General features: G+C 66.4%; 7 protein-coding genes across 7 annotated transcripts in view; 3 read left to right on the plus strand and 4 right to left on the minus strand.

Moving 5' to 3' along the window:
* The window catches only part of EMIHUDRAFT_208336 (hypothetical protein), a gene marked incomplete at both ends in the record, with an annotated part of 2,008 nt that extends 552 nt beyond the window's left edge, over positions 1–1,456 (minus strand). Inside the window, 3 exons of the mRNA XM_005772843.1 lie at positions 114–245; positions 558–622; positions 664–1,456. Coding sequence (XP_005772900.1) covers positions 114–245; positions 558–622; positions 664–1,456 — 990 coding nt within the window. The remainder of the gene's footprint in view (positions 1–113; positions 246–557; positions 623–663) is intronic.
* A 2,453-nt stretch (positions 1,457–3,909) lies between these two features.
* EMIHUDRAFT_450946 (hypothetical protein) lies at positions 3,910–5,203 on the minus strand (the record flags this gene model as incomplete). Its single annotated transcript, XM_005772844.1, has 4 exons — positions 3,910–4,296; positions 4,482–4,656; positions 4,762–4,890; positions 5,057–5,203. Coding segments are annotated over 4 exons (638 nt in total), but the record flags the coding sequence as incomplete, so codon positions are not given.
* A 2,178-nt stretch (positions 5,204–7,381) lies between these two features.
* On the minus strand, positions 7,382–9,385 carry EMIHUDRAFT_101828 (hypothetical protein; the record flags this gene model as incomplete). The annotated part of the gene is made up of 2 exons (XM_005772845.1): positions 7,382–7,849; positions 9,383–9,385. 2 exons carry the CDS (start codon positions 9,383–9,385, stop codon positions 7,382–7,384), a joined length of 471 nt encoding a protein of 156 aa, XP_005772902.1.
* A 195-nt stretch (positions 9,386–9,580) lies between these two features.
* EMIHUDRAFT_208340 (hypothetical protein) lies at positions 9,581–10,627 on the plus strand (the record flags this gene model as incomplete). The annotated part of the gene is made up of 1 exon (XM_005772846.1): positions 9,581–10,627. One exon carries the CDS (start codon positions 9,581–9,583, stop codon positions 10,625–10,627), a length of 1,047 nt encoding a protein of 348 aa, XP_005772903.1.
* Positions 10,628–11,629: 1,002 nt separating this feature from the next.
* On the minus strand, positions 11,630–17,204 carry EMIHUDRAFT_450947 (hypothetical protein; the record flags this gene model as incomplete). The annotated part of the gene is made up of 11 exons (XM_005772847.1): positions 16,573–17,204; positions 15,582–16,350; positions 15,311–15,543; positions 14,921–15,046; positions 13,164–13,241; positions 12,922–13,097; positions 12,801–12,843; positions 12,526–12,699; positions 12,346–12,456; positions 11,873–12,094; positions 11,630–11,773 (listed from the first exon to the last, which is right to left on the minus strand). Exons 1-11 carry the CDS (start codon positions 16,615–16,617, stop codon positions 11,630–11,632), a joined length of 2,121 nt encoding a protein of 706 aa, XP_005772904.1. The 5' UTR covers positions 16,618–17,204.
* A 3,021-nt stretch (positions 17,205–20,225) lies between these two features.
* Positions 20,226–20,582, plus strand: EMIHUDRAFT_208344 (hypothetical protein; the record flags this gene model as incomplete). The annotated part of the gene is made up of 1 exon (XM_005772848.1): positions 20,226–20,582. The coding sequence occupies one exon, from the start codon at positions 20,226–20,228 to the stop codon at positions 20,580–20,582; it is 357 nt and encodes a 118-aa protein (XP_005772905.1).
* Positions 20,583–22,763: 2,181 nt separating this feature from the next.
* Positions 22,764–24,603, plus strand: EMIHUDRAFT_208346 (hypothetical protein; the record flags this gene model as incomplete). The annotated part of the gene is made up of 4 exons (XM_005772849.1): positions 22,764–23,678; positions 23,834–24,131; positions 24,199–24,256; positions 24,351–24,603. The coding sequence occupies 4 exons, from the start codon at positions 22,764–22,766 to the stop codon at positions 24,601–24,603; spliced, it is 1,524 nt and encodes a 507-aa protein (XP_005772906.1).
* Between the last annotated feature and the right edge of the window lie 1,080 nt (positions 24,604–25,683).

The following is a 25,683-nucleotide window of genomic DNA, read 5'->3' on the forward strand; positions in this document are numbered from 1 at the left end:
CTGCGGAGGCGGCAGAGGCGACGGATGCCCGCGCCTCCGCCGCTGCCTCCGGCGGGCACCCCCTCCCCGCCCCGCTGGCGCCCGCCGCCGTGTCCTTGGCTCCAGAGCGCCACTCGCGACTTGGCGTTGATGATGAAGACGTGCGAGGGAGGGATGTCGGCGGAGAGGTACGCAGTCGCGTCCTTGGCGCGGTTCCCAAAGCCGGCGTACAGCCCGCCGCGGCAAGGCGACACCGCCCCGCAAGCCTCCAAGGCCGGGGACGTCGCGGTGGCGGCGGTAGCGGTGGCGGTGGCGGCGGTGGCGGCGGCGGCAGTGGGGGCGTCTGCAATAGCGCTGTCGCCCGGCAGTGCGGCTGCCGCAGTAGAGGCTGGCTGCGGAGGCGTGAAGAGGGAGGCGATGCGGCGGAGTGTGTCGGCCTTGAACCTGGGCGGTGGGAGAGGAGGGCTGGGAGGGGGGAGAGGAGGGCTGGGAGGGGGGAGAGGAGGGCTGGGCGGAGAGGTTGAGGTGGCGAGGGGCAGAGGGCTGGGCGGACGCCTGGCGGACGCCTTGAGGACGACCTCGTCCATCAGCGCACTCAGCGTCGAGGTGTGCGGCGTGGTGAGCACCGGGCAGGGCGGGAGGCCTGCGGACGCGGCGTGGACATGCCGTGGGCATGCCGTGGACGGGTCTGTGCGGCCGGCTTTGGTTGTTGGCGCGCGCCGAATCCGGAGGGCGAGTCGCGTGCGACGCGAAAGAGAAAGTGGCGGGTGGAGGCGATGCCGGTCGGGCCGGCGAGCGGCCTCGCGGAGAGGAAGAAGACGGCATACCCACGCGCCTCGAGCCGGCACGCCAGCTCGCAGACGCCGCGGTGCAGGAGCGGCACGCCGAGTTGCTGGCCGATGTGGCCAGAGATGTCTGCCTGCGTGACCGTGCCGTCCACGTCAAAGACGACCGCCGCCGTCGACGACTCCCAGAGGTGAAGGTGCGCCACTGCGCTGTGCGCCGCGCCGTCGCCGATGCCGTGCGAGCCCTCGCCTCCCTCGCCTTTGCCGCCCATCGCGGGCGTGTAGGAGATGGCGTTGCGGCCGGGAAGCATCGCACCGCTCTCGAGCAGCGCCCGGAGCGTCGCCTCGGACGGAACCAGCCGCGGCGTCTCTGCGTCACCGTCTCCAAACTGCGCCGGCGCGTCGGCGGCGGCCGCACGCATCCGCTCAGGCAGAGCGGTGCCGTTGATGGAGACGCGGACCTCCGGCACGGCGCTGCGAAAGACCACCCGCCAGTCGCTGGAGCAGAGGGTGCCATCTAGGTGGCGCACGACGATTATGTCGAGCGCCGCCATGTTTTTACTTCCCGAGAAAAAATAAAAAGTGCCGCAGCATCCAGGTTGCAGCGAGCCGCGCTCGATCTGGGAGCCACTCGGCGCCAGTTCGAGCGGCGGTCGGCTCGGCCACTGCGGGTGCGACGCATGATAGAGCATGCTGGGCGCCGCATCGTGTACTACCGACCCACGCCAAGGCGCGGGGCGGTGTCGCTGGGCCAGAAAGTCGGCCCCGAGTGCGCCAGCAGCAGCCTCGTTGAGCCAGAACGTCGGCTCGCGAGGTGGGTGCTTCCTAGTATGAGCCCGCTGAGGCGCAGTGCTCTTGCAGAGGCGGTTAGTGGTGCACTAACCCCGAGAAACCCTTCGGGTCACTCTCTCTCTCTCTCTCTCACTCTCTCCACCACACCATCACCACCACCACCCACTCCTCTCCTTAAAATCCCTGTGTGGCCTGTGTGGTGGCAGTGAGTGAGTGAGTCCCTCACACACTGTGGTGGCAGCAGCAGCGTGCCGTCCTCCCATCCCTCCCTTGTCTGTCTTTGTTTCTTTTATCTTTGTTTCTTTTTGTCCCGAATCCAGCCTGGTTGGGCGGGCAATGGCGTCCGCTCCGCTAGCTGTCTGTTCGTTTTGGGGGTCACCCTCCCCATCATGCACGCCGCCGCGTACTCGCTGTCGGTCCGCACTACTCCGCGTGAGCCCGCTCGTTGCGGTGACGAGGACAGGAGAGCCCGGAGGAGCTCGGCTAGGGCGGTTAGTTCCGCCGTGTTGTTGGTATGCCTTCGCGCACCGAGGTAGGCTGGGTGCGCCGCCGAAGTGACAACTGGCCCGTAGCCCTCGCTCGTCAGCGACGCGCCCCTATCGCCGATTGCGTCGCCCCCGATGAGTACTGTATAGGCCCACCCTGCTTTCCCTAGGTCTTCCGACCCGTCTGTGTATGCCACCCAGTCGGGCGGGCGTCGTTGCGCCTGCTCTGCCAGTTGCTGCTGTGGGCGAAGAACGACCCCTGGTGCCTCGACCATTAGTCTCAGCTTGACCCGGCATGCCCCCCCTTCACCCTGAGGCGCTACACAGAGGAGTGCGACTGCGCTCACCGCGCAGCCGTTTGCCGCCACCCCTCGGACAGATTCGAGCGTGTCGGGGAGCTCGCACTCACCTTCGCTGGAAAAGAATCCTGAGGCGAGCCACTCCGTCTCCCACTCCGCAACAGGCCCCTCCCCTGGCGACGGTTGCCAGCCCGGGAGTCGGAGCGAATCGCCTTCTCCTCGTCAGAGGCGCAAACCTCAAGGGTACGCGAAATTGAACAGGCCGCGGGGTACATCTTGGACGGCCATGCTGGAGATTGCCTCGCTTCTGCTCGTCGCGCTGCCGGCGTCTGCTTATACGGTATTCGCTCCGCCCTGGTACAATTACTCACTCAGGCAGGCTGACCCTCAAACGCGCACTCCGGCGTGCGCAGGCCGAAACTGTCGACGACATCAACCCGAACGCTCGCAGCACCACATTTGCACCCAAGCCCCCTCCCGTGCCCGACCCGGTGAATGACCCCGCCTGGCTGATCGCCACCTCCGGCTTCTGCTCGAACCTCAACGTCGTCATGAAGGAGCGCGACGTCGAGGCGAGCGAGACGGAGGGCGATACCGCGGCCCACTTCATCGCCGACATCTCCTTCAACTACTACCCGCAGACGGCGGTCAAATTCACCGACTTCCCGCACCACCTCGCAAAGACCATCGAGGGCGACGCGGCCGAGGCGGACGCACTGGTCTCAAGCGCGTGGGACCACAAGAACATCGCGCTGCTCGAGCCGACGTCGACGTGCGGCCCGGAGCAGGGCGATCAGGCTTGGGGCATCTCGGTCTTCAAGGTGGAGGAGCACCGGCACTGCAGTGACGGCGAGACTGCGTGGGAGGGACACCCCTGCGTCCACTACTCCGGCTACGTCTCGGCCGAGAGGTCCAACTTTGTGAACATGAAGCAAGAACGGTTCGTCTGCCAGCTGTTCGTCGACTCGGGCGAAGACATGAACTGCGATTGCTCAGACATGTTTTCGATTGCACGCGTTCTCGAATGCCCACTGTGTGCTCTAAGTGGCTGAAAAGTCAATCAATTGTTTTTTGAGCCCCTACGCCCTCGGGACGCGCACCGCGCTACTGCTCCCGGGCCAGGGGTGTAAGGGAACACACTAGGGCACACCAGGGCCGGTCTAGCCGGCCTTATCCCGCCCACAGCCTTCGAAAACGCACAAAAATCGCACCGCCGGAGCCGCGGCGAATCGCCGCTGGAGGCCGCGTGTCGCGCCACCGACGGCCGCACGTCGAACCCCCGGCTCCGCGCCGCTGCTCCACCGCGCCGGCCATCCAGCGCGCACCCCCCAAGCTGCTGGTGCCCTCTTAAAGGGCCACAAAGCCTCGAAAGGAGCCGTCGACCGTCACCTAACAGAGGGGTGTCGGCCCCGGGCTCGCCGCTCTTGCGAGCGGACGGCGGCGTCTAGGGCGGAGCCAGCGGTAGTAGCGGTGGTGCCGGCGTGTGCCGTGACGGAGGGGGTGGCGGCGGGGCGCGGACGGCGGGGTGCGGCGGCCGAGGATCGAGCGGGGGGGGCGGCAGCGGTGGCACCATCGTCGGCGGAAGTTCGACCTGGCGGGTGAGAGGTGGGAGGCGCCGAGGGCGGAACCGCTGCGGACGCGGCGAGGTTGGAGGCGCAGAGGCCGAGGCGGCACGGGCGGCGGCGCCGACGGCACTGCAGCGCCGGTGCAGCGCCGGGGAGGGCGGCTGAGGTGGCGCGGACGGCGGTGGCGAGAAGGCGGGCGGAAGCTTAGACGGGTGGTGGTGGAGGAGGAGGCGGCAAAATCACGGGCGAAGCGCCGAGGGGGGCGGCGGAGGCGGTGCACCAGCGGTGGGGAGGGTAGCTACGGCGGCGGGGTAGCGGCCAGCATCGCCAGGGGGGGCGGGAGGTGCCGCGGGTGCCGCACGGGCGGCGGCGGCCGTGCCGGTGATGGCGCCTGGTAAAGGGGAGGCGCGGGTCTGAGAGGCGGACGCGCGGGCGGGAGAGGTGAGTGAGACCACGCACGCGGCTGCGGTCGCGTCGCGCCGTGCGGGAGGGGCGCCGGCGCAACCACGGCGGCAGCCGAGGCGGCTCATCGCGCCGTACAGAGGCTCCGGGGAGGCGCGCGGTGCGGCGGCGCACCGCTGGATCGCCGCGACAAAGTGTAGCCGAGGCGGGGCGGGAAGCGCCCGAGCCGGCCGTTGGGGCGGCGCCGACGCCGCCCAGGATGCCGTGGGCCGATGGTGCGGAGAAGCGGCCGCTCCCCCTCTCGGGGCGGCCGCAAAACCTGTGCAGCAGCAGCACGCCGAGAACGCGCCTGCGGGGGTGAGGTGCCTAGAGCTGCTAATGAGATTGCGGGCCCCGCCGCGATTACTTTCTCCCTCCAAAGTGCATGTGCCTTGGGAAGGGGGTGCAAGCACACCTCCGCTACTCGGAAGATAGGGTCGTCCGACTCGATCGCGAGCGAGCGCGGGTAGACGGCGGCGTCCGCAAAGCGACGGCTCGCGCGCGACCGCGGGCTTGCGCGTCGGCCGTGCGCGGGCAGAGGGTGCTGAGGGGCGAGCGGTGGCGGTCGCTCGCCCGGGCAACCCGCGCGCGGGCGGCGCGCCGCAGCGGGGAGCGCCCAGGGGCGCGGCGCGTGCTGGCTGCGAGCGGGCGCTTGACATCGTTTTTGAGGAGAGATAGCCCAAAAATATACCGCCGGATAACGGCGGCACATAGGAGAGCCGCACGTCTGGGTTCGGTCCGGAATCTTCGCTGTGGGAGACGAGGGTGGTGCCGTCGGCGCTCGCGAGGCGGCCGACGCCGTACATGGTGCACGCATGCGTGGTGCTCGAGAGGAGGAGGGCGTACGCCGGGCGCATTGTTCTGTCCGAAAATCGCCGATGGGACGCGCGCAACGCTGAACCGAGGAACGGCCGACGCCCGCAGCTCAGGGGGTTGGGTATGCTTCGCATCTCCAGCTATTTGAGCACTTGAGCACTTGATAGGGTCGATTCCGCATGGTACGGGACCCCTCCGATCGTCTCGCCCTCCCTCACTGGTGCGTTCATTGGGGGGGGGTCATTCATAACAAACACGGTGCAGGATCGAGGTGCACGCCGCCAGAGCAGTGTCGTCCCCCCTCTCCCCGACGGTGATGGCGGTGTGACCGATCGAGCTACAAGAGGAGCTTGTTCAGCAGGATCCGGGGTAGTCTGGCGCACTACCTCACTGGGCCTGAGACCGCCGAGACGCCTCCCATCACCGTCTCGGATTCATGTGGGATCGAACCACTCCGGGATGGGCAAGCCCATCAATTTTCGTTTCGTATTTCCCTGCACCTGCAGGCGATGGCGAGAGAGAGATGAGTGGAGCTGGGACGGAAGGGGAGAGGAGGAAGGGCGGGGGCCGGGATGGGAGGGGGGGGGGGGGGGTATTTTGGGGGGGCTCTCCCCTTCCTTCTTTGGGAAACCCCGCGGCCCCCCCGGGGTTTTGGGGGGGGTTTTAGAAAACCAACCCCCCGTGGGCGGGAGGGTTTTTTCCCGCCCCCCCCCCCCCCCTTTTTTTTTTTTTGTTCAGGGGGCCGGGGGTTTTTTCCCCTAATGGGGGGGTTCCCGACCCCCCGGCGGGAGGGGGGGCCCTTTCCCCTTTTTAAAGGCACAAAGGGGGGGGGCCCCCCCCCCCCCCCCCCGCGAGGTCCTCACTGTCCGTGGCGCTCAGACCGGCCGCTATATCCGCGGCCGTCTGCCCTCCTGGGCGCCGAGCGGGCCCCCCGCCCCCCCCTACGCCCGAGCCACCCTGGCCGTCGCTCTCGTCACCACTTCCGTCCTCCCCATCGGGTGGCCCGCCATCTGCCGCGCCGGGCGGCCCGCCCTCGCCTGAGTCGACCGTCATCTCGTCGGGCTGGTCATCCTCCTCGCCCTCCAGCTCGTAGTCGGAGACCTCCCGACCCAGCTCCTCGCGTTCGTCGTCGCCCGCCACTCCCCCGGTCCATGCCGATTGTCCGTTTGCGGTGCGCCACTGGCCGACGGTCTCCCATATTGCCATGGCGGCGTCGGCGCAGCCTGCGACGATTTCGCGGGTCACAGTCGACCTGGCCACCGCCGGATCTATGTTGCCCCTCGCCTCGGCCACCCGTTCCGCCTCCCTTCTGACGGCCCGCGTGCTGGGTTCCGGGACCATCCCTCCTATCACCGAGAGCGTCGTGAGCCAAGCCGTGTCTGACGGGAGCTCTCGTGAGGTGGCGGGCTGCGGGACGGGTGTGGCAGGCTGCACGGGCGACACGCCCGCGCTGGAACGGCTGGCGCCCTGCGCCGTCCGACTCCTGCTCGAAGATCCGGTCGAGCAGGCGGCCTAAGAGAGGCGGCGAGGCGGCGTGCGCTTTTCGCTGTCGCAGGCTGCGAGGCGTGCGTCGTGCTTACCTCCCCGCGCATCGTCGGGAGCCGAGTGAGCATACGCATCCACCTCGATGCTGCCGTAGTCGAGCGCGCGCACGACACGTTTGGCGCTCCCGTGCTTCCACGGGTTTGGCGAGTTGCCAGCGGACCAGCCGAGGTCGCGCAGCGTCGAGCGGTGGCGGCCCATCTCGAATCCCGACGACCCTGAGTGGCGGCGGCAGTGGTGGGTGAGATGACAGCTTGATGGTAGGGCAGACGGTGTGTGACGCCGACGAACCTGCGAGAAGCGAAAGCAGTGGCGAGATGTGCAAGTCAAAGAGAGCGACCTGCGACGAGAAGAAAACGCGCGATCGAATTCTTTTTTATCGCCCTACGCCGCTACGCGGACCGCGTACCGGACCGCCAGTCCCACCGGGGCTCTCTAGTCTCTTCAGGGCTCTCTAGCCCGCAGCCCGATCCCGCGACCAGCGTCCGGCGCCGCTGGGTGCGCTTCTTAGGACTTAGCCGCCGGCCGCCCTTGTGTGTGAGGTACTCCAAGGCGCACAGCAAGAGAGACTGTGAGACGAGACACAGTCCGCACACACACCACCAGCAGCACCCCGCGGACCGAGGGCGGTGCTGGTGCTGGTGATGATGTGTGGGATGGGGCGATCTCGAGCCTGGTCACGCTGCCTTGCGCGCCCCCTCCCAGTCCCGGATCATCCGGCGCAGCATGTGACTAGGGACCAGGATGCTGTGCTCGAGCTCGCCGCCCGTCAGCGGGCTGGTCGACTTGGTCGCGAGCCAGCGCTCGATCGCCGTCCGCTCGTAAGCATGCCCGTCCGCCGCCATCACCGGGTCGCTCATCACCTCGGTCGTGATCGGGCAGACGAAGTCGTCCGGCGGCTCCTCCTCCTCCACCGAAGGCGGCCTCTCTGCAGCCAAAGAGGACGACGCTTGCTCGTCGGGCGCCTGCCTCTCCTCCTCCAGCCTCGCGCTCTCCTCGAGCGCCGCCGCCAACTCCGCCTCCTCCCCCGCCGCCAGCGCTGCCTCATCCTCGGGCTCCCGCGACGGCCCAGCGCCTCCACCTCCGCCCTTCCCCTTCTTCTTCTTCTTCTTGCCCTTCTTGCTCTCCTTCTCGCGCCCCCCCGCCTCCTTCTCCGCCTCCTCCTCCGCCAGCAGCGCCTCGGCATGCCGCGTCGCCTCCGCCTCCGCCTCCGCCGCCACATGCTCCTCGAGGGCGCGCACGCACTCGGCGTGGCCCTTTTTCTTGGCCAGCTGCAGCGCCGTCCTGCCGCTCTCGGAGCGCAGCGCCGTGTCTGCGCCCGCCCGCAGCAGGCGCCGCACGACGGCGGGGCGGTTCAAGAAGGTGGCGTCCATCAGCGCGGTGATGCCTGTGCCGTTCTGCAGGTTGATCTCCGCGCCGCGCTGCAGCAGCAGCTCGACCAGCCTCTCGTGGCCTTGGCTGGCGGCGCCCATTAGCGCGGTGTAGCCTTTGCTGCTCTGCAGGTTGATCTCCGCCCCGCGCTGCAGCAGCAGCTCGACCACCCGCTTGTGGCCCTCCTGGGCGGCGATCATCAGCGCGGTGAAGCCTTTGGTGCTCTGCAGGTTGATCTCCGCGCCGCGCTGCAGCAGCAGCTCGACCACCCGCTCGTGGCCTTGCTCGGCGGCGATCATCAGCGCGGTGCCGCCTTTGCTGTCCTGCAGATTGATCTCCGCGCCGCGCTGCAGCAGCTCGACCACTCGCTCGTGGCCTTGGCCGGCGGCGCGCATCAGCGCGGTGAAGCCGTTGCTGTCCTGCAGGTTGATACCCGCGCCTCTCTGCAGCAGCAGCTCGACCACCCGCTCGTGGCCGTTGCGGGCGGCGCCAATCAGCGCTGTGATGCCGCTCACATCGCCCATCCCGCAAGTCGCGTTGACCTGCCCGCCGCTGTCGAGCCACGCCAGCAACGCCGCCTCGTCGCCGTCAATAGCTGCTGTCACGGCCGAAGAAGCCTCGCGCCGGCCTGCAGCCACCTCCGCGACGTGCTGCCGGAAGGCTTCGACGCACGCGCTGTGGCCGTTCTGCCTGGCCCACTGCAGCGCGGACCTGCCGCTTTCAGAGCGCAACTTTGGATCCGCGCCCGCCCGCAGCAGGCGGAGGACGACGGCGGGGCGGTCGTTGCAAGCGGCGTCCATCAGCGCGGTGCCGCCTCGGCTGCCCTGCTTGTTGATCTCCGCACCGCGCTGCATCAGCAGCTCGACCACCCGCTCATGGCCTTGGCTGGCGGCTTTCATCAGCGCAGTGCCGCCTTTGCCGTTCTGCTTGTTGACCTCCGCGCCGCGCTGCAGCAGCAGCTCGACCACCCGCTCGTGGCCGCGAGCGGCGGCTAGCATCAGCGCGGTGTCGCCGTTGCTGTTCTGCTTGTCGACCTCCGCGCCGCGCTGCAGCAGCAGCTCGACCACCCGCTCGTGGCCCTCCTGGGCGGCGAGCATCAGCGCGGTCATGCCGCTCGCATCGCGACGAGACGCGTAGCGATACACATTTCCTTCCCCGCAAGTCGCGTTCACCCTCCCGCCGCTGTCGAGCCACGCCAGCAGCGCCGTCTCGTCGCCTCGCGCAGCCGCTCCCCCCGCCTCGTTGGGAAGGCGCGCCAGTAGGCCGGAAGAGGCCGCCTCGCCCGAGGAGGCGCCGCCCGCCTCCACCATCAGGGTACGCGCTCCACGCCGGCTGCGGGCTGTTTTTCTTTTTCTCCAATCTTCTCCCCTTAGAAGAAAGACTGGCGCTAACCGGAGCCAAAAAGAAACCGCGAGTCAGGCGGAGTAAAATTCTTTTTCACTATGGGCGCGCCAAGCGAGAGCGCCACTTGGCCTTGCCGTCGCTCGACCGCGCGTGTGCAGACTATGGGCGCGCCAAGCGAGAGCGCCAATGCCGTGCTCGAGAGATTGGTCCTATTGGGAAAGCGGAGTGCATTGATCGGTTCAGAACCGCCGGGATGTAACGCTCCTGAGGGTCTCAGCACGGCGTTGTGGCCCCTCGCAGTGCCGGGACACGCGGAGCTGCGGCTGCAGAGGCGCGCGACGGGGACCGAGGGCCCCCACGAGGACGATGGTGACCTCGGCAGCCTCAGGGACGGCACCGGCTATGATCCGGGCCCGCGCCCAGCATGCGCGATGCGCGTGTGCGCCTTTTTGGCGAATGCTCCCAGCTCAAACGAGCCGCTGCGCCTGCTAGAGCTCGGCGCAGGAATCGGCACCTGCGGTCTCTTCTTTGCGAGCCGGATCGACGGGCGGGCGAGCGTCGTGCTCTCTGACTGCGACCCAGAGGCACTCCGGCTCGCGCGCCTCAACGCGGCCTCGCTGGACGCCCGCGATGCGAGCCGGGTGGCGGTCCGGCGGTATGTCTGGGGGCAGCCCCTCGACTCGGGGTTCGATGTCGTCCTCAGCAGCGACTCGGTGTACACGCGGTCGCAGGCGGCGCCCTTTTTCAAGGCTTGCAAGGAGGCCGCCCGGCATGACGACGGACGGGGTCTGGACGCCGTCGTCATCATGTCCCACTGCGTGCGTCGGCCGACGGTCTTCGGCGACGCATCCAAGGCCGCCGGCGCACACGGCGGCAGGGCGCAGAAGCGGCGGCGCGTCTTCATCGAGTCTGAGGACGCGGCGCTGCGGGAGTTTCTCCGCCTTTGCGCTGCGGACCGGTCGGTTGCCATCGTAGAGGTGGACGACAGCCACGAGCGCGCTTCGGCCGAGGAGATCCGGCTCTACGTGCTGGCCATCGCGCCGACCGCGCGGCGGCGTGCAGAGCTGCTCGCCCGGTGGGCCGACCCGTCGCGGCTGGCTGGGAGGGGTGGTGGTGCTGCTGGTGGTGTGCGGCGGCCGCGCTCCTCGTGGAGGCCGCGGGTACAGATCGGCGAGGTGTACACGGCCGACACGCGACAGCGACGATGAGGCGGACGAGGCTGCCCCGCTAAGACTATGTGTGTAGGAAGGTGAAGAAGGAGAAGAACAGTCAGGCTCGGACTGGACACCGCGCGGTATTTACGGTAGATGCAGAAAACGAAAAAAGAAGAGGGGGGATGGCGGTTCTCTCCGGGTTCTCAACGGACGGTGCGGTTTTTCTTTGTTCGCCCTCTCTCCTCTCAGCTCCGAATGCTGCGCCGGCTACCTCGGCCCATGCTGCTGCCCGCGAGGCGGATGCTGTGCGACACCGCGGGCCCCAGCCAGATCGAGGAGTTCCTTCGGCGCGCCTCGCGGCCCAAGATGGGCAAGGCAAAGGCGAAGCAGTCGGCAGGGCAGCGCGCAATCGACCTTACCAAGCACCTGTCCAAGTTTGAGGACATGAGCTACGAGCAGCTGCTGCAGGTGGCGTGCGCACATTGAAAATGCGCTGTCGGGAGGAGGGACTTCTTGGCTCCCCGCACCGCGCAGCCCAGCGAGGGCGGCGCTCGGCCAAGCCACCCGCGCGCGGTACTCGCCGCTGCACGAGAAACCTCTGCGCGCGCCCGCCACCGCAGGCGCGCAAGGTCGACCTCGATCCTCTGGGGCTGCCGTGCCAGGACAGGAAGCGGCTGCTGCGGTTTGTGGACAAGGCGCGACAGGGATGGTTGCACGACGGCAGGGAGGGAGGCAAGCAGTGGAAGGGGTGGGTGCCCCCGGAGCACGCCCGGTCGAGCAGCTGAGAGACTGCGCAGTAGGGTAGTAGTGTTGGAGCGTGAGTATGTGGGCGGCCCCAAAGCCATTTCGCGTGTGCGTGGGCGGCGCGCTCAGAGAGAGAGAGAGAGAGAGAGAGCACCCTCAGAGCAGAGAGTCGAGTGTTCTTCGCGCTTCGGTCGCTGGTCGGTCTCGCTTGTGTCTCGCCGTCTCTTGAGCGTGGAACTGGATATGCGCATGAGGCATGCATGCTATCATGAATAAAAGGTGCCCCACATCCCCTACTTTATGTAGGGGGCGTCAGAGGCTAAACCCGACCGAGGCCGGAGGCTCATCCCCGCCGCCGGCGAGGTCGAGTGACGACCCGAGCGCAAAGAGCGAGGCGTGCGATGCGACGCCGACCATCTTGCGTGGCGTGCTGCTCGCCGCGTCGGCGGGCTGCTCCTTGGCGCGGCCGCGGCCGCTGTATGCGTCGAGTGAGATGTACGACGGCATCCGCCCTCCTTGCATGGGGCCCGCGCCGCCGCCGCCGAGGGAGACGACGTCTGCGTTGGAGTTGGCGCGCGAGGGCCTGCTGTTCCCCATCTCTGCGAGCTGGGCCGACGAGCCGCCGTACGAGGAGCGCGAGTGCTGGCGCATCAGCTTCCCGTGGACGACGCACTGCAGCTCGGCCGCCACCGCGTCGAGAGTGTACTCGATGTCGGTGAGAGAGCGGATGAGCTCGAGGTGAGGCCAGGTGGCTCGCTCGCCGTCGAGGATGTACGCCTAGAAGAGAAGAAGTGTCGGCTCGCGATATATTTCTTTTTTAGGTGCTCGCTCGCCGTCGAGGATGTACGCCTAGTGTCGGTCATGGTTGAGTGAGGACACCGTTGCGTCCTCGAGATAGGGGGAGATATGGGGAGATATGGGGAGATGGTCGAGTGAGGACACCGTTGCGTCCTGTGAACGGCGCCTCGACGTGCCGAGGTGGGAAGTGAGGAGGTGAGACCCAGTCATGACTAACAGCTTGCATGCGCCTCGACGCGCGAGACGGTAAAGTTGGAGAGGAAGGACAGGAGCTCGAGGACGGACCAGCGCGGGTAGATAGTGACGGTGCCCTCGTACTCCTGCAGGAACATGTCGGCGACCTACGTCTGGGGCGATCTCGGGTGATCTCGGGCGATCTCGCTCCGTGCACTCGGGAGCATGTCGGCGGCCCGGAAGCCGAAGGGCCGGATGAGGTGGCCGGAGGCGAACTGGCTTAGGCCGGACAGGGCGCCGAGCAGCTGGTGCTTGAGGCAGAGGAGTGTTTCGGTGACGAGGGGCGGCGCGGGGGCGGGCACGACGAGCGGGGCGACGGGGTTGACTTGCGAGACGATGAACTGGTTGACCTGGGGGGGGGGGGGGGGCAAACAAGGCGTGCGGCCCTCCCCAAAAAAACGTGCGGAAAGCGACACCACCCCCCTGGCTTCCCGTTGAAAAACTCGGTCACCCCCTGCTTGGGGAGGTCGGCCTGCAAGCCGCCGTCCGTCCACCTGCTCACGGCACGTGGCGTGAAGAGGCGCCTTCTTGGAGCCTTCCTGGAACCTTTCTGTCGGGCCTGCTCACGGCACGTGGCGTGAAGCGCCACCTGCCAGGTCAGCTGGCTGCCCGCCCCGCCATCCAGCCACCGGTGTCCGCCCGTCTTGAAGTACGGGACGAGGGCGCCGTGGCGGTCCTTTGCCATCAGCTCGACCGCGTCGTACACGCCGGGGATGGAGCACGACGCGAGCGACGCCGAGTAGACGACCTGTACGACGCGCTCAGAGTTGGTAGGAGAAGACATGGTGCAGCGAGGCCAGAGAGTGTAGCGGACCATCTGCGGCGTCGTGAGGTAGTTGCAGAGCAGCGGCGGCGCGCGGCCATCCGAGCGTGTGACGACGATGTTCAGCACCTGTTCACAGCAGGAGGTGTGAAGAGACGCTGTTCACAGGTCCATCCGAGCGTGTGACGACGATGTTCAGCACCTGTTCACAGCAGGAGGTGTGAAGAGACGCTGTTCACAGGTCCATCCGAGCGCGTGACGACGATGTTCAGCACCTGTTCACAGCAGGAGGTGTGAAGAGACGCTGTTCACAGGTCCATCCGAGCGCGTGACGACGATGTTCAGCACCTGTTCACAGCAGGAGGTGTGAAGAGACGCTGTTCACAGGTCCATCCGAGCGTGTGACGACGATGTTCAGCACCTGTTCACAGCAGGAGGTGTGAAGAGACGCTGTTCACAGGTCCATCCGAGCGCGTGACGACGATGTTCAGCACCTGTTCACAGCAGGAGGTGTGAAGAGACGCTGTTCACAGGTCCATCCGAGCGCGTGACGACGATGTTCAGCACCTGTTCACAGCAGGAGGTGTGAAGAGACGCTGTTCACAGGTCCATCCGAGCGCGTGACGACGATGTTCAGCACCTGTTCACAGCAGGAGGTGTGAAGAGACGCTGTTCACAGGTCCATCCGAGCGCGTGACGACGATGTTCAGCACCTGTTCACAGCAGGAGGTGTGAAGAGACGCTGTTCACAGGTCCATCCGAGCGCGTGACGACGATGTTCAGCACCTGTTCACAGCAGGAGGTGTGAAGAGACGCTGTTCACAGGTCCATCCGAGCGCGTGACGACGATGTTCAGCACCTGTTCACAGCAGGAGGTGTGAAGAGACGCTGTTCACAGGTCCATCCGAGCGCGTGACGACGATGTTCAGCACCTGTTCACAGCAGGAGGTGTGAAGAGACGCTGTTCACAGGTCCATCCGAGCGCGTGACGACGATGTTCAGCACCTGTTCACAGCAGGAGGTGTGAAGAGACGCTGTTCACAGGTCCATCCGAGCGGGTGACGACGATGTTCAGCACCTGTTCACAGCAGGAGGTGTGAAGAGACGCTGTTCACAGGTCCATCCGAGCGTGTGACGACGATGTTCAGCACCTGTTCACAGCAGGAGGTGTGAAGAGACGCTGTTCACAGGTCCATCCGAGCGCGTGACGACGATGTTCAGCACCTGTTCACAGCAGGAGGTGTGAAGAGACGCTGTTCACAGGTCCATCCGAGCGCGTGACGACGATGTTCAGCACCTGTTCACAGCAGGAGGTGTGAAGAGACGCTGTTCACAGGTCCATCCGAGCGCGTGACGACGATGTTCAGCACCTGTTCACAGCAGGAGGTGTGAAGAGACGCTGTTCACAGGTCCATCCGAGCGCGTGACGACGATGTTCAGCACCTGTTCACAGCAGGAGGTGTGAAGAGACGCTGTTCACAGGTCCATCCGAGCGCGTGACGACGATGTTCAGCACCTGTTCACAGCAGGAGGTGTGAAGAGACGCTGTTCACAGGTCCATCCGAGCGTGTGACGACGATGTTCAGCACCTGTTCACAGCAGGAGGTGTGAAGAGACGCTGTTCACAGGTCCATCCGAGCGCGTGACGACGATGTTCAGCACCTGTTCACAGCAGGAGGTGTGAAGAGACGCTGTTCACAGGTCCATCCGAGCGCGTGACGACGATGTTCAGCACCTGTTCACAGCAGGAGGTGTGAAGAGACGCTGTTCACAGGTCCATCCGAGCGCGTGACGACGATGTTCAGCACCCGGCCGGTGCGGTCGAACGCCTCGAGGAAAGTCAAGTCGCCGCACAAGTGACGCAGCGCGTCGCGCAGCACGCCCTGGTCCATCATCACCTTTCCCTGTGCCACATTCTTCAACGGCCTCGCCGCCTCGCGCAGCAAACTCGACGCGCGCGCCGCCGCCTCCCGCGCCGCCGCCGCCGCCGCCTCCGGACCGGCGGCCGGCATCGGCGGCTTCAAGGCCGCAACCTCAGCGCCACTGGCGGAGGAGGCAGCGGCGGTGGTGGCGGCGCCCGCCGCCGCCGCGCCCGCGCACGCGTTTGCGCTGCTGTTGCGGCTGCGGCGAGCGAGGTCGGCGAGGCTTCCGTCGCGGAGAAGCGAGTCGAGGCTCGCCTCGGAGGCGCCTCGCTGCACGCCGAAGAAGGGGAGGGAGGAGAGGAGGGCGACGATGTGCTGCGTCGGGTCCTCAAAGAGCATCTCCTGCAGCTCTTCGTCCGTCTTTGTGCCGCAATACGCAGCGACGATCGAGCCGGCCGATGTGCCAGAGAGGATGCGGGGCATCAGGCTCTCTTTGTGCAGCGCCATCACGACGCCGATGTGCTTGACGCCGAACGCGCCGCCGCCCGAGAGTAGCAGGGCGGTGCGGCCTACGCAACAGGAGAGGAGTGAGCCACAGGAGAGGCACGGCCGAGGCCCGGAGGAGGAGGGCGGTGTTGGCCGTAGGAGTGGCGCGTCTCGTTGACGAAGGCGAGGCGCTGCCGTGCGGCGGAGGACGAGGGCGCCGCGCCAGACGCAATGTACCGCAGCGCCTCGCAGACGTGGGCCTGGTAGTGCGCGATGGCCTCGCGGGCGGTCGAGTGCTCGCGAAGCCACTTTGAGCCTTCGCGCGCGTAGCCGCGGTTGCCGAGCTGCTGCCGCATCAGCTCGGAGCGGAGGTGGAACATGAGGCCGTACTCGTCGCCCTCGGCCTGCAGCCTCGCGTAGTTGGCAGCCCGCTCACGCAGCGTCGCAAAGAAGCTCTCCTGCGGGCCCGAGAGCGCGTCGCCGGCCGGCGGAGCGTCCGACTCGACCTCGCGCGCCGCGACGGAGTACTCGTCGTAGTTCCTCGCCTTGGCGAGCCGCTGCCACGCCACGCTCGAGCCGCGCGCCCACAGCTTGCGCGCGTAGTGCACCAGCGACGCAAGCGCCTGCAGAGCGGTGACGAGCGCCAGCCGCTTGAAGTGCGCGCCAGGCGAGAGGGCAGTGAGCACAAATCTGAGGGCCAATTTTGGCAATTTCTTGAGCAGGCGCACGATCAGCTTCAGTAGCTCAGCCGTCAATAGAGGACCGCCGCCGCCACTCAATAGAGTGCTCATGCTAGCGAACAGCACCGACAAAAAGAATTTACAGCCTCTCGGAACGGGACTGGCGCGCACTGGCACGAACACAGGGACACCACGGGAGCCGCCTAACTCCTGCGAGAACGGCGAGGCACTTAGCTGTGCACTCGAGGGAGGCACTCGACCGCCCCATCCCCCCCCAAATCAAAGAATTTAGGCAAAGAGGGCAGGCACAACACGGATGTCTGCACACTGTGCAGGCTGGCAGCAGACACCGCGCTCACGGCCCACCGGCCCCGCGCGGGAGCGGCACGGTGGGTCGGTGACGGTGTGTCACGGGGAGCGACGTCAAGACACAAGGGCGGGGTTGCGGAAGCGAGCTAGTTTCATGGCCAACGACATACACTGGCAGGGATACTCAATGAAGCACGGCTAACGACGCATCCCAAAGTCACGTGACACGCGGCTACGACGACGCTCCTCTCTCGCTCTATCATGTATCAAGCCCACCTCTGGGCACCCTGAATCCAGACGCTGCTCGCGACTTTGGGCTTTGTTGACGAGCCGCCGTCAACTTGTCGGAGATCAAAGCACACGCGTCCATCCAGCTGCCTCTTCTGCATCGAGTTCTCACGCCTCGTAGCCTCCTCAGCCTCTCTCGCCAACGCCTCTGCTCGGAGCGCTGCTCGGGCAGCGCTCTCGTAGATCACAGCCTCGGCGGAGAGCACAGCCTCAGCGGACACAAAGGGCGAACCTCCGACCATCTTATCGCTCTCATAGCTGTCGCCCAAAGTTGGCTGAGGAAGGGGTGCTCGCACCGGCTGCGGCAACGTCGGCGGCCGACATGATGCTGGTGTCGACGTGAGAAGGAGGGCGAGCGTCTCGCGCTTCTCGCTGTCAGCCAGAGGTCCGATCACAGAAGAGGCGAGCTCCCCGCCCCAGTACATTGCACGGGTCCAACACGGTGGATTTGGTGAGGGCGGTGGCGCACGAGGGGCGTTCGAGGCTCGTACGAGGCTCGTAACACTCTGAGGGTCGTGGAGCGGGGAACAGAGGGTTGTGGGTGCGCCGAGATTGCCCGGGCGGTCAAAAAAGGCTATTTCGGTCCGGTGCTGTCGGAAATCGTAAACAGTAAAGGACTAAGTATGACTTCGCTACAATGTGCGCGCTCCACCTTCCATGACAATGTGCGCGGGACAGACACGGACACAGGAGGAAGGGAGGGTGGCTCCTCTCTCCGTCCGAGAGAGACACGCACACGGGTGAGGGGTGTGGAACACGTTCACACCGGGACGCCTTATCTCTTACAGGTGCCGGTCCTGAGAGAGGTGTCAGCTTAAAGATGCCCTGCAGGCCCCGCTCCAAACAGACCTCGTCGCCCTCTGATTCCATTGGCATCCATGCCTCTCTGGACAGGGTGGCCCGCCACAAGGACCCCAGGAATTGCGACTCGCCGCTTTCCTCCCGCTGTGATTCTGTGCGATTTCTGTGTCTTGTTTTGCCAACACTACACCTACATCTCTGATGGTTTTGTGGCGCTTTGACTGTGTGATGATGATGATATGGTTTGTTGTTTACTGTGTGTGGCCCCGTGCAGGTAGGTGGAGAAAAACAAATGTCTCCACACAAATGTTAACAAATGTGTCTCTCGCTCCAAATGTTTTGGTGATGGCCCCCCTAATATGCCCATGCTGGTTCGCCTGAGACACCCCTCGACTCCCGATCGGACCCCTGATCGCCCGCACGCCAAGGAGGCGGATTCTCCTAGGGAGTGGTATGGTATGAGCAGAGAGTGGTATGGTAAATTACGAAACTCCGTGGAATCATCAAATTTTCGGGATCTGAGCCGAGTCTGAGGCTGGTTTGCGGCCAAATTCAGCCAAATTGGCAAAATACCGGGTATTTTGCGGGTATGTATGTAACTGTAGAGAGGACTCGGTTTAGAGGAGGGCGCGAGTGGGAGAACTTTTCGGCGGTCGTGGAGGGTCGTGGAGTCGTGGAGTGGCGAGTCACGCTCGTGCGGACAGCATCGATGGGAAACCCCGGGTATACCTGGAAAATACCGGGTATTTTGCCGATTTTCCCGATTTTTGTCAGATTTTGCCACCATTTGATTTTTTGGCCGTAGAGTGTTTGATTGTTCTGGGGGGCTATACCAGTAAATCGCCACCCCTGTGCGCAACCCCATCCCCCGTCACGCACCGAGAGGGGCCGCCTGGCCACCGCTGCCACGGCGCCGCACGGACTTCACCCACCTTCGCGACTGTGTGTGGCCATCCATCCAACAGTCTGCCGGCGCGGCGGGCGCATTCGAATGGAATGCGCCGGCCGTGAAAATCGCGCCCTTGTCGTGCCAGCGTGCTGTGAGGGGGCTTTCACGAATTCTTTAGGATTTTAAAATAGTGGGAAAATTCTTTTTGCCATGCTTCCGAGGTCATGTCAATCGCACAAGCAAGCATTGGGTGGGAGCGTGGCGTCCTCTCTCTTTGTTCTCAATTGCCATGACTCTGCCTGGTGTGGGCTGCGCTGCGGCAGAGGATTTGTACACTGATTCGAACGCGGATTTGCAGAACACGGAGCCAGCTGAGGCGGCGTCGACCGCTCCCTTTCTTGTGGCTGACGCGCCGGCTGAGTCCGAGCGCTCGTCACTGCTCGCCCTGATCACCGCGTTGGTGCTTGGGATGGGCGGTGTGTATGTGTACTCCCTCTGCCGATCATCACCCGCCTCCGAAGCGGGGGAGGCGCAGGCGGAAATTGATGGCGAAGCGGGGAAGGCGCACGCAGAAATCGATGGAAGCCTCAGCGAAGCAGCGGCGGCGATGGTGGCAGAGGCGGCGGCTGCGGCAGAGGCGGCGGCGGCGGCTGCAGCCAAGGCGGCAGAGGAGCCGGCGGCGGTCGAGGCAGAGGCTGCGGCGGGTGGAGAGGCCGCAACGGATAAAGTTGCGTTTGAGGCGGCGCGTCTCCTCCTGCACACGAATTTGGACGTTGTAGCTGTGGCCACGGCGGTGGCTGAGAAGGCAGCCGCCGAGGCGGAGGCTGCAGAGGCGGAGGCTGCAGCCGTGGCTAAGGCGGAGGCGGAGGCCGTAGAGGCGGTGAGGGTGGCGGAGGCGGCGGCTGCGGAGGCGGCGAGGGTGGCGGCGGATTGGGCAGCGGCGGCGAGGGTGGCGGCGGGCTGGGCAGCGTCGGCGAGGGCTGCGGAGGCGGCGGCAGCTGCCAAGGCAGCCGAGGAGAAGGCAGCAGCACAGAGAGAGGCCGAGGCGGCCGCATTCTCGGCGAGGGCGGCGGCGGCGGCGGCTGTGGCCAAGGCGGCGGCGGAAGCGGCGGCGGCTGCCGAGGCGGCGTGGTTGGCGGACAAGGATGCGGAGGACGAGGCGGCGGAAGAGGCGGCGGCACAAGAGGACGAGGAGGCTGCAGCGGCCGAAGAGTTGGCCTATGCCACGCGTCTACCTGCCGCGGCGGAAGCGGTGTCACATCCGGCGGCTGCGCACCTTCAGCAGCCCGACGCGCTGATACGGTGGGCGAGGGCGGCGGCCGGGGAGGAAGTGACGGCAGAGGAAGCTGCGGCGGCGGCTGCGGCGGAGGTGGCGGCGGCGGAAGCGGCGGCGGCGGTGGTGGCGGCAGCGGAGGTGGACGCGGCGGAGGTGGCAGCGGAGGCGGCGGCCGCGCGGGAGGAGGCTCAGCAGTATTGGGCGGCGGCGGAGGCGGCGGCGGAGGAGGAGGCGGCGGCGGAGGCGACGGCGGCGGCGGAGGAGGGGGAGGAGGGGGAGGGGACGCTGGCGGCGCTGGCGGAGTCGGAGCCCGCCGAGGAGGTGCGAGGCGGTGCTGGCGAGGCGGCGAGGGCGGCGGTGCGGCCGGTTGCTTTGGACGCGCATCGTGTCGGCCGAGTCGCAACGGATTGGGCTTCTGTGCCATAGGCGGTCGTTCGGATCGTCGGGCACGCCCCTTCGGGCGAGACGAAAGGCTCGCAGCCCGGCTCGCCAAGCTGGGGGCGGCAGCACGTCGTCTACGAGATGCGAGTGGAGGGCGTGCCCGCCGTGGCGCCCGCCGACGGCGCTGCAGCAGCAGGCGGCGGCGCGGCAGAATGCAGCGGCCAGCCAGAGGCGGTGGCGTGGGGGGTGTCGAGGCGCTTCTCGCAGTTCGTGCGTCTGCACGACGAGCTGCTCTGCAGTCACGCGCCCGAAGTGCGCGCGAGCGGGTGCAGGCTTCCCGCCAAGTTCCGCCTCCCGACACTTCTCCCGACGGCCGCCGATCTCGCGGCGGAGGGAGCCGACCGGATGGGGCCGCTGCAGGCGTACCTCGACTGCGTGGTGGCGAGCGAGGCGCTCCGTGCGGCGCCCGCGACACGGCGCTTCCTCGGGGCCGATTAGAGCCCGGAGCGGGCCACGCTGCAGGAGGAGTTAGGTGTGTCCTAGGAGGGGGGGGGGTTGTTGATCGAGCGCGGAGAGAGCGGATCCTCGCGTTCGGCCGTGTCGCCGCGCCCCAAGATGGCGCTAGGCCGCGCGCCGTGCTGTGCGCGAGGCGCGCCGTGTGCGGTTGTGCGCGCGGCGGCGTATGTGTTTGTTACTGCCGAGGTACCGTATTGGCAGCCCCATGAGTACGTATGTGTTAATGTATGAGTATAGTGCGTAGAGCCGTGGACTCTCGACTCTCGTGGACGTGGACATGGACATGGACATGGACATGGACATGGACATGGACATGGACATGGTCCCGCTGCCCTCCTCATTCGGCGGAGGGTCGCCGGCAGATTCGGCGGGAGGCGCTGCTCCTCCGCTGCGCGGTCGCCTCGCCCTCCCCTCGCCCTCCCCCCCCCCCTCCACAAACGCCACACAAACCTACCGTCCTGGATGCGCCTCTTGCCACTCTCGGATCTGCCTGCGCAGCATGTGGTGCGAGAAGAGCCCTGTGTACTCGAGCGCCTCGCCCGTCATCGGGTTCGTCGACTTGGTCGCCAGCTGGCGGCGTACGTCAGCGCGGTGCTGCATCGCTCCTCTGCTTGTTGATATTCGCCCCGCGCCGCAGCAGCAAGTCGACCACCCGCTCGTGGCCGTTGTCGGCGGCACACATCAGCGCGGTCCAGCCGTCGCTGTCCTGCAAGTCGACCTCCGCGCCGCGCTGCAGCAGCAGCTCGACCGCCCGCTCGTGGCCGTTGTTGGCGGCGATCATAAGCACGGTGAAGCCGTCGCTGGCCTGCTTGTTGACATCCGCGCTGCACTGCAGCAGCAGCGGCAGCTCTCGACCGCCCGCTCGTGGCCGTTGTCAGCGGCGTACATCAGCGCGGTCCAGCCGACGCTGTTATGCAAGTCGATCTCTGCGCCGCGCTGCAGCAGCAGCTCGACCACCCGCTCGTGATGGGGAAGTATATATCAGCGCGGTGAGGCCGCCGCTGCTCTGCAGGTTGACATCCGCGCCGCGCCGCGCTGCAGCAGCAGCTCGACCGCCCGCTCTTGGCCTTGGCGGGCGGCGCCCATCACGGTGCTGCCGCTCACATCGCGAGTTGCACGTTGACCCGCCCTTTGCTCTCAAGCCACGCCAACAGCGCCGCCTCATCGCCTCGTCTCGCCGCTGTCCACACCGCTGTCCACGTATGATAGTAAGAAAAGACGTGAAGGGTGGGCCAGCAGAAGAGTATGAAGAAAGGATAGTAACATATGTGCGCTCTTCACTCATCACAGCTCGTCCCGGTCAACGGCGCGCGAGTGCATCGAGAGGATCGAGCCCTCGTTGGCGGCGGAGCCGACCGACCAGGTGGAGAGGAAGGCGCCCGCAGCCTCTATGTCCAGGTGTCCAGTGTAGCCGCCCGCCTCGTCCTCCGACGCGCCCGCCGGCGCGGGCGCGTCCGCCATCTGCAGCGTGCTCGGGTCGATGGAGTGGTCGAAGCGCAGCGCGGCGACGACGGAGCTCGCGTCGCCGCGCGCCTCCTCGGTCGGGTCGAAGAAGACGGCCACCTTGCGCAAGTCGGAAAAGTCGTACATGAGCCGATTCCGCGTCTCGACGGGGGCGCCGCCGCTGTCGGGCGTAAACATGCCTCTCTCCCAGTAGGCGAGCAGCGGCCGCTCGTGCGGATACGCCACAAACTCGCCGACTCCCTGAAACCGGCCCGAGATACCGCCGACGCTGAAGACTGTCGCCTTCCGAATGCTCCACTTTCCGAGGAGGTACTCTCGCAGCTCGCCGCCAGTGCTAGGCCTCGCAAAGCCGGTTGGCGCCGGCCGCTTGTACGACGCCTCGAACTGCGCAAAGGCGTCGTCGTCCGACATGCGCGGCGGCGTGGCTCGCGGCGTCAGGGCGACCAGCGAGAGCGAGAGCAGAGAACTCGACATCGAGATCTATCACCAGAGCAAGCGGGAAGAGGAGCTGGCTCGGAGGTGGGGTCGAAAAAGAATTTCCGCGCGCGGTAAGTATGACAGAAAACGAAGGCAGAAAAAGAAACACCTTGCAGCAGCTCGGCTCTCTGTCGGCGAGGGCGGTCCCCGGTCGCCACCGTTCACGCCTCGCTGCGCCTTTACCGCTACCGCTAGAGGCGCTAGCAGGCCGCCCGCTGTCCCATGGCCATCCCCAAGTGTGGTGACGAGGCCTGCCTCGACGCCGACTGCGACGCGGCGCGCGCTCCGGTCTCGCTCTCGCAGACCGAGAAGGCGACCCTGCTCGGCCTCGTCGCGGAGGCCGACGGCGCGAGCGGGCCGGTCGCCTTCTCGGCGCGCGAGCGGCTGGTGGGTGACTACACAAAGGGCACAAACTTCGGGCGGGACACGCACGAGTCCGCGCTCGGCAGCACCGTGACCAGCGTGCGCCTCTCTGTCGACGAGATTGACTTGCTCGTCTCGCGGCTCGGCTCGTCCGAGTCGCCGCTCGCCTCCTCGCTGGCTGGCAAGCTGACGCTGCTGCGGCTGGCGCTGGCCCCGCCGGCGGAGGAGCCCGACCTGGCCGCGGTGGCTGCCTCGGTCGGCCTCGGCGCCTTGGCCGCAGGAGAGAGGCCGAGCATTGTCCCCGTGACTGTGCTGACGGGATGCCTCGGCGCCGGCAAGACGACGGTCATACGCTCGCTGCTGCGCCAGCTGCCGGAGGGGTACAGCTGCGCGTGGCTCAAGAATGAGTACGGCGACGCTGGTGTGGACCGCGTTGTTGCGCAGGACTCTCGCGTCGAGGTGCGGGAGATAGTCAACGGCTGCTTGTGCTGCACCAAGGTCGGCGAGCTGGCGGACGCCCTCCGCGCGTTGCACGAGCTCAACCCCCACCGCATCCTCGTGGAGGCGAGCGGGTCTGCGATGCCTGGCCCTCTCGTGTGGGAGATCGAGAAGGTCTGCGACATCGTGCGCGTCGACGGCGTCGTGACGGTCGTCGATTGCGCCAACTTCGCGCGCATAAACAACTTCACGCACACCGCAAAGATCCAGGCAAAGTGCACCGACCTGATCCTGCTCAACAAGGTGGAGCTGGCGGGCGAGCGCCTTCTCGACGACGTGCTCGTCAAGAGACGCCGAGATCTGCCCGAGATCCCCCCGAGATCGGCCGATGTCAGCCCGAGGTCTCCCGAGAGGGCGGGCGCTCGGCGCCAGCACGAGCCAAGTGGTTAGCGCAGCTGCTCATACTAGTGGATGACTCACTCATTCATCAGGTGCTCGACGACCTACACGAGCTCGTGCCGGAGGCGCCCAAGGTGCCGACGCGGGGCGAGCGTGCGACCATCGACCCAGCGCTCGTCTTTGGGCTCGACACGGCGCTCTGGCGCAGCAGCGAGGGCGGCGCAGTGCGGCCGGCGAGTCTGGAGGAGGAGGCGCACATGGCGGAGGACGCCGAGTGCTTCCACGCCCTCCCCGACAGGCTGCCAGGCGGGTGGAGCGCGGACCGCACGAGCCTCGAGGCGCTGATGCGTGCGGCGCCGCCAGACGACCTGCACCCGCAGCACGGGAGCGGTTCCCTCTCACTGTGAACGGCGTCTCCTCACACCTCGAGCTGTGAACAGGTACCGCTCCAAGGGAGTGGTGCCTCTCAGCTTCGAGGAGGCGGCGGCGGAGGCGGCGCGGCAGGGCCTCGCGCCGTGCTGGGAGGAGGGGGAGGGCGGCTCCAGGAGACAGCGTCGTGGCTCCTCATCACTGTGGCCAGCGTCTCTTCACACCTCCAGCTGTGAACAGGCTTGGAGACACGTGGTGGCTCTTCAACGGCGTCGCGGGGCGGCTTACCCTCGAGCCGCTGCTGCACACGGCGGGCCCGACCTCGCTCGTCTTCATGGGGCGGAACCTCAAGCAGCGCATGCCAAAGATCGAGGCGGCCCTCCGGCTGCCGGCAGGCACGGTGACCAACGTGTACGCCACGGCGCCGCCCGTGCTCTTTGGGGAGCGGCTCATCACGTGCGGGGTGGCAAAGGGGCTGGCGGCGCCAGAATGAGTGTGCGTGAGATGCGCGCCAGGGGAGGCGGTCAAGGCTCAAGCATGGTGGAACAAAGGAACAAAAATATGCCACCCCACTCCGCCCAGAGGTGAGAGGACAGAAAAAAGAATTGCTTTAGAAGAAAAACGAGCACGCATATTCTCCCCCCGAAACACACAACCACCCCTCGTCCCTGCATGGCCTCGCAGAGGCGCGTCTTCAACTTCATCCCCTCCTCCGCCCCTCCCTCCACGGCACGCGCCCGGAGATCCGTTCAAGGATGGTGCTAACCTCCTAACCACCCCTTCAGCCACTTTCGTAGCCGCAGGCCCGTCTTCCGGCTTCACGTGGAATAGTGTACGGAAGTTGTGGCCGCACCCATATGGCAAGCTGCTAGCGTGGGGAAACGCTCCGTCCCGAGCGACTCGAGAGGGACCCCTACCGCTTGCCAGTGGTGTGTCACTGTTATTGCCCGTTGTTTGGCCATCCGAGCCACCATCCTCAAGGCGCCTCCCTCCATCCCGAGCAGCGCTCCCGCCATTTCCGCTTCCTGCTACTCCAACTAGTCGCATGACGATCGGCCGTCGATCCCGAGGCACGAGGGTCGTCGGTTGGCTCACCACTCACACTTGCTGGGCACCAACCTTTGGGTCCAGATGCCGATCCCTCTACAAACGAGGGAAGAGGGACGCCTCGCGATACTACGGAGGGCCTCGACCAGGACACTTGCTGGTCAGACCACTCCAATCACTACCACAAGTGTCTCGACCCACATACACACTGGATGTGGGCCCTGGTCAGTCCCAGGTCCGGGTGCGGGGTCGCCCACACCAGCACCCAGTCCGCTCTAAAGCCGCCCTTGTCGTCGAGGGAATAGACCCAATCCGGCCCGCCTTTCCCCTCGGTCGGGCGGGCGGGTGTCACCCCATTCAGCTCGTCGAGGACGAGGTCCGCGGCCCGCATCGATGCCAGGTCCTCGTGGCCGACTATGCGCTGCGGCACCACCCCCATCTCGGTCCCCATCACCGTGGACGCGTCCGTGGCTAAGATCAGCGTCGGTCGCTGGGTGTTGCGCAGTTTTTCTCTGTTTGCACCCCG

This window comes from Emiliania huxleyi (genome assembly GCF_000372725.1).
Source record: "Emiliania huxleyi CCMP1516 unplaced genomic scaffold EMIHUscaffold_35, whole genome shotgun sequence".
Taxonomy (NCBI): Eukaryota; Haptophyta; order Isochrysidales; family Noelaerhabdaceae; genus Emiliania; species Emiliania huxleyi.